The sequence below is a fragment of the Aulonocara stuartgranti genome, assembly GCF_965226115.1.
Source record: "Aulonocara stuartgranti genome assembly, chromosome: 3".
Taxonomy (NCBI): domain Eukaryota; kingdom Metazoa; phylum Chordata; class Actinopteri; order Cichliformes; family Cichlidae; genus Aulonocara; species Aulonocara stuartgranti.
In genome coordinates, this window is record NC_138941.1 from 65,254,468 (window position 1) to 65,261,769 (window position 7,302).

Here is a 7,302-nt window from a genome sequence, read left to right on the forward strand (position 1 = left end):
ATTAAGTGTTTTGGATTTTTATTTGTGTTAGCCTGGGAGGATGAAACTAAAACCGTGCAGGTCTCACATTTAAAACATTAAACCAACCAGTGTTAGTCAGAATTGATACCAGATAACTAAATGTATAGTGCTCCCAAAATTTAGAGAATCAGATACAGGGAAGTAAAACTAAGAAAACATGAGTTTGGTGCCGGTATCTTGACACACTTGTGTATAGTTCTGTGTATTCACCAGTGAGGTATAAAGGCCCTAAAGTCTGCAATAGGAGGATGGAGAAGAGAATGACTTGTAAAAATGCTATCGCTTGTCACTTTTAATTATTTTAAATTACTTCCTGTGTGTTGCAGGTGGAACCATTGACATCACTGTCCATGAAGTCCTGGAGGGAGGAGCCCTGAAGGAGCTGCACAAGGCCTCAGGAAATGATCTGGGGGGACAAACTGTGGATAAAAAATTCAAAGAGTTCCTCAGAGAAATCTTCAGTGATAGTTTGTGGGATGCATATGAAAAAGAGCATCCAGCAGAGCTGCAGAAGATGATGTATGAAATCTCAGTTTTAAAAGAGAATGATGATGATGTGGAGATCAGCTGCCCATATAACCTGGCTGAAATGGCAAAAGAAAAGCAGAAAATGGAAAAGTTTTTTGAATCGCTGAGAGGTGTTTCCTGGAATCAAGGAGCCATCAAAATCTCAAAACAGAAAGTACGATCTTTCTTTGCTGAGAGTCTGAATGGCATCACCAAGAGTCTCAGAGAAATCCTGAAGAAAGATTTCAGGATTGAGTACATTCTGTTAGTCGGAGGCTACGCTAGAAGCCTGATTCTGCGTCAGCATATTACCAATCAGTTTGGTGGTCAGTATAAAGTTCTGTGTCCTTCTCATCCTCAAGAAGCAATCATGAAGGGAGCTGTGCTGTTTGGAAGAAACCCAGCATTGGTGGCATCTCGAATAAGTGCCTTTACTTACGGGGTTTCTTTGTGTCATAGGTTTGATGAGTCCAAGCATAAAGCAGACAAGAGATACACAAACAAAGAGGGTGAGTGGTGTGATAGTATTTTCTGTATACTGGTGAAGGAAAATGAGGAAGTGGGCTGGGATAAAACCAGTGAGTACAGCTGCACTCCAATAGAAAGAGATCAGACAGCCATTACCTTTGCATTTTATCGCACAGAGAGAAAAATCCAAGGACTAATATATGTGGATGAGTGGGGAGTAGAGAAAATTGGTTCTATTATTCTTGAGTCACCTGACACAGCACGCGGCATGAATCGTGAAATCAAACTACAAATCAAGTTTGGTGCCACAGAAATGACGGCCACAGCCATAGACGTAGATTCAGGTTCCACAGTTAAAATTGACCTCGATTTTATGGCTAAATCAATAAAATCATTCAGAAACAACGTGTGGCAGAAGTGAATTCATGAAACATCAGGAAACAAATAGATACATTGTTGTTAGAGCCACTGCTGTCCTTAAGTTATAATAGGTACTCTAGCAGTTTATCTTTAGTCACGGAAGTAGTGAAAACATCCTTCTTCTTATGAAATCTGATGAGAACCTATGTGAAGTTACATTGTGGTTATGTTGCTTTTTTTTATTTTATTATCGTTAAACTTTATGAATAAAACTTTTGTATAATCCAATCCAATTTTAATACACCTGGAATTTTAATTTCTTTGTTTCTTTTCTTCATAAAAATTCTAACCTGTGCCTTAAAGTCCAAAGACACTGTATAAATTATAAAATTAAAATAAAATATCATAAAATTTTAATCCTTCAAAATGTATAATTTAAAATATTTTCATTAGTGTATAATTCCTGTTTATATGTTTTATGATCTATCCAGGGCTTTTTCAGTGAAAATTCTTAAATAATTTTACCGAAATCATATAGAAGAAAGTTTTGAAAATGTTACTCTGAAGTTATTTGTAGCATTACTTTATTAATTGTAATTTGAATGATAATTCGGGGATTCATCAAATCTGGAAAAGAAATATCCTAAAATGTTGATGTTTTTTCTTCCAAAATTAGTGTTAAAAGGTTTTTCCCATTGGAAGGTACACAGTTACTACTATCATCGTTCATTGCTAATAGCTAATAATAAGTAGACCCTGTATCTTAATGAGCCTGTACAACACCTATTAATGCTTGTTCGACCTCAATAAAGGGCTTTCATATGTTGTTTTAAAGCCATTGTTCAATAAAATATTTTATTTTTTTACGATATAAACCTGTTTCTTCCTGTAAGACAGGGGTCCCCAATCCCAGTCCACGAGTGCTGGTGTCCTGCAGGTTTCAGATCTCACCCTGGGTCAACACACCTGAATCACATGATTAGTTCATTCCCAGGCCTCTGGAGAACTTCAAGACATGTTGACAAGGTAATTTATCCATTTAAATCAGCTGTGATGGATTAAGGACACATCTAAAACCTGCAGGACACTGGCCCTCGTGGGATTCGGGACCCCTAATGTAAGGAAATCAGTTGTCTGTAAAACCTGTGGACTCATCGCATTCACCTGTATTGGAGTTGGAGGATGAAGGTCTTCATCTACCTCCAGTAACAATAGCAAACTAATTTCCTGGTTAATTTTGTAAACATTAAAAATACACACAATTTTGTCATTCCATGACAAAATGACCAATACATCACATTTTCGAACACATCATGACATCACAAAAAATACAAAACTGTACTTTACCATATTCCCATTATTATAAGTATCAAACTATGCTGTAAACAACAGGTGGAAAGAAAATTATTTTAGAATATTGCTGTAAAATAATGTTTTGCTTTATTTTACACTCCTAATGACTCTGGAAGTGAAATTTGATGGTGGTAGAGTTACCTGTTAACCAACTGCTAAAAGAAGTTTCAGGCTTGAGATCCGGTGGAGACTGATCTCTACTCTCCTTACCTGCTGAACTGCTAACAGACACATTTAATGACGGTCATCAGATGTGATTTAACTAAAAGCTTAGCTAAAAACAACTGCAAGCTTTTAACCCTTACTTGTTCATTAAATATGTTAAATTTCTCTCATTCGTTTTAGAAACGGTGTTGGTCAACTTTCTTGAAAATAGTAATAAGTAACTAAATTTGTTTAACATTTAAACCGATTTTCTGCATATTCCAGCACATAAAATAAAATAGTTTTAACTTACTCTTTCAAATAGATGCACATAAAACACAGCGGAACACAGGTGGAGGTTTGCCCTGGTGCAGGTGTGCCGCAGTGGTCAGTGGAAGAATCTGCGTGTTTCTCTGTGAATTTCACATTCTCATGGTAGCGTAGCCTACTCGGTGCTTGCTCAGAGGTTTAGGGTTTTTTTTCACTGTAAAAAAAGTTTTCTTCCCACACAGTGAACAGCGGACGCTAATGTTTTTGTCACTTTTACATAATCAAACTCAAAGTAAGGTCAGTACTTCCATGCTTTAAACACTGCACGGTCATAATCTCTCCCACACTTGTTATAATATCCATTGTTGATCTGTACACAGGTGTTGCCACAAATGTCGCACTCGCTTACGTCATTGTCATGACGTAGTAACGCAGCATGGTTATGGGAAAGTAACAGTAATCTAATTACATTTTATGCAATAGTAATCCCTTATTTTACTCATTACTTGAAAACAATTATGCATTACAATTAATGCGTTACTGCCCATCTCTGTTCAGAAATGTTCACTGCGGCAGATGTCCAGTTGTGTGTTTTGCTTAACTAAGAAAAATGTGGCACCAGGATGTCCTACAGGAAGAAGGTGGGCTGGTGGGGGGATGTGACACTTTGGCAGTGTTATGGGAAACCTTTGGGCAGTGTTATGGGAAACCTTGGATCTACCTAAGAACTGTTGCAGAAACCCTTTCATTGCAACAGTACTCCCTGATGACCCCTTTCAGCAGGATAATGCGTCCTGCCACAAAGCAAACATGGTTTATAAATAGGTTGAGGAGCACAACAACCGGTTTGAGATGTCGACTTGGCCTCCAAATTCCCCAGATCTTAATCCAATTGAGCATCTGTCATGTGTTTGACAGACAAGTCTGTTGCATGCGGGCTCACCTCAGAGCTTACAAGACTTAAAGGATCTAAAATCTTGGTATAGATGCTACAGAATACCTCCACGGGTCTAGAGGAGTCCATGCCTCAACAGGACAGGGCTTTTTGGCAAGCAAATTGGGGACCAACACAATGGTAGGTAGGTGGTCATAATGTTATGCCAATTTGATGTAAAAACATGTACATAAATAAACAAAACAAAAAATCCAAAAAAGCCCAAACTTTCATGTTTTGTTTGTTTTTAATTGATTTCAATATAAAACATATAAACAGCAAATCGCCACTTTTTGTTTCATTACAATAGAAATTTAAGTTATATAAGTTTAAAAACGTATTGTTGATTGATTAGAATAAAATTCCTTACTGAAGAAGTACTTCTCAGTTGATTTCTAACAGCTGTACTGTTACTCAACATCCAGCACTATAAAACATTGTAAAGCAAAGCGAAAACAAACAGTGAAGCAATGACTTCCATCAGTATCTGATCCTAGCACACAATCGCAAAACAACAAATAGAGACATCTTAGATTCATAAAACCTCTTTTTCACATGCTATAAACTTTTCATCCATCCATCCATCCATTCGCTTCCGCTTATCCTTTTCAGGGTCGCGGGGGGCGCTGGAGCCTATCCCAACTGTCATAGGGCGAGAGGCGGGGTACACCCTGGACAGGTCGCCAGTCTGTCGCAGGGCCAACACACAGGGACAGACAACCATTCGCACTCACATTCACACCTAGTGACAATTTGGATTACCCAATTAACCTATCCCCACAAGCTGCATGTCTTTGGACGGTGGGAGGAAGCCAGAGTACCCGGAGGGAACCCACGCAAACACGGGGAGAACATGCAAACTCCACACAGAAAGACCCCGGCCTGATGGTGGAATTGAACTCAAGACCTTCTTGCTGTGCGGCAACAGTGCTAACCACCGTGCCACCGTGCTGCCATATAAACGTTTCAATTCAATTTTATTTATATAGCGCCAAATCACAACATCAGTTACCTCAATGCACTTTATATTGTACAGTAGATCGTACAATAACAGATACAGAGAAAAACCCAATAATCATGATCTCCTATGAGCAACCACTTTGGCGACAGTGGGAAGGAAAAACTCCCTTTTAACAGGAATAAACCTCCGGCAGAACCAGGCTCAGGGAGGGGTGTCACTCTGAGACAGGATATTTCTAACTTTAGAGATGTTGCACAAATGGAAGAACGCAGTCTTACATATTTGTTTAATATGTGCATTGAAGGACATGTCTTGGTCAAAAATGACTCCAAGGTTCCTCACAGCGTTACTGGAGGCCAAGGTAATGCCATCCAGGGTAAGAATCTGGTTAGATACCATATTTCTAAGATTTTCAGGGCCGAGTACAATAACCTCAGTTTTATCCGAATTAAGAAGCAGAAAGTTAGCGGCCATCCAGGTCTTTATGTCTTTAAGACATTCCTGCAGTTTAACTAATTGGTGTGTGTTATCTGGCTTCATGGACAGATAAAGCTGGGTGTCATCTGCATAGCAGTGAAAATGTATGCTATGTCTTCTAATGATGCTGCCTAAGGGAAGCATGTATAATGTAAACAGAATTGGTCCTAGCACTGAACCCTGTGGAACTCCATAATTAACCTCAGTGTGTGAAGAGGACTCTCCATTTACATGCACAAACTGGAGTCTATTAGATAGATATGATACAAACCACTGCAGTGCAGTACCTGTAATACCTACAGCATGTTCTAATTGCTCTAATAGGATATTATGGTCAACAGTATCGAATGCTGCACTAAGGTCTAGCAGGACAAGCACAGAGATGAGTCCACTGTCAGAGGCCACAAGAAGATCATTTGTAACCTTCACTAAAGCTGTTTCTGTGCTGTTGTAACCCAGATCATTGTTTGAGTATGGGATTTCTGATTATTTGTAGTCACTGAACACACTCTCTAGTCCAGCTACAGAGTTTTTTCCTTCCGTTCGTCCTATGAGGCGCATGCTGCTCTCGTGCCCTCTGCGAGCTGGAAATTCGGGTACAGTAGACATTTGAGTTGCTGTAAATAGTTTTAAAAACTTTTATATGTGAAGCTAATGATTTAATATGTTGTTAGAAAAAGGAGTCTTGTAGCGGTTACGAACGTGAAGCTGAGCTGAATCCGACAGCCATTCGCCATTACACGAACCTCTCTGGTGAGTTAGCTTGCAGCTCATGTTCGTATGAAATGTTTTGTGCCTTATTATGCTGCAGCGAGGTATCAAATCTACCACTGTCATGTTTGTTAAGAAAGAGGCTAAATATTGTATAACGTGTGTTACTGGCTGACTGTTAGAGAGCTAGCCGTTAAGTGAGCCTGGCTAATGTCCTAAAATGGCGGCCAACACGAGGTCAGTTACAGAGTTATTATGTTGTGCCTAAGAGAACAGCATTAATAAGCGTTGTTAACAGCATTTATGTTCTGTTATGTTTTATTTTGACAAACCTGTATTATTATGATGGTAAGACTGTTAATAAGCCATTAGTGATATGGACACTGAGTCAGTGGTACTGAGATTTATGAATATTTTAGTTAATTCTTCTGCACACTTGTGTGTAGGCTGGTTTGTTTGCCCTTTTGGTGCCCTGGATCCTACTTGATGAACTGCCTTGTGGAAGTCCTCATCTGATGACTCTGCTGAACCGTCCTGGCAAATAGATGGTCGTTGCTGCGGGTGGATGCTTCTGCTTGCTGGATCCTATTATTGGATGCTACACCGTTCCAACAGAGTGGTAGGGACAATTCAAAGGGCCCCACGATGCACTTTACTTTTCCCTGAGCTCAGGTGATTTTCTTTTGGCCAAAGGACCTTGAAAGGATACATATTTGAGTTTATTTATTTATTTATTTATTTTATTTTTCTTGGGACACTGAGTGGAAAGACACTGCAAAAAAAGGGTTTATTATTTAAAATTGTGTCTAATAAATGTGTTTATGTTAAGTAATTGTGGTGTCCATTGTGTGCTGGAAGCCGTATTGTTCCTGTGGTGGAGCAGCTACTACCAATCTCCTTTACGAAACTAGCCTCTGATGGCATACAAATAATTGGGATACATTTGATTTCTTGTAACCTATTTCTAGGGAAACTGTGATTCTGGGTTAAACATTGGGGTGAAATTGATGACACCGACACCTAGTGAACTGCCCAAGGTCAACAGTCCTGATTTCCACGCATTAAAGGTTTGGCGTAAGTACAGATTGCGTTACAC

At 39.2% G+C, this 7,302-nt stretch overlaps 1 protein-coding gene across 1 annotated transcript in view; it reads left to right on the forward strand.

Annotated features, from left to right (window-relative positions):
* Positions 1-2,190, forward strand: part of LOC309693710 (heat shock 70 kDa protein 12A-like) — a 5,393-nt gene extending 3,203 nt beyond the window's left edge. The window contains exon 4 of the mRNA XM_082513178.1: positions 348-2,190. Coding sequence (XP_082369304.1) covers positions 348-1,417 — 1,070 coding nt within the window. The 3' untranslated portion in view covers positions 1,418-2,190. The remainder of the gene's footprint in view (positions 1-347) is intronic.
* The last annotated feature ends 5,112 nt before the right edge of the window (positions 2,191-7,302 follow it).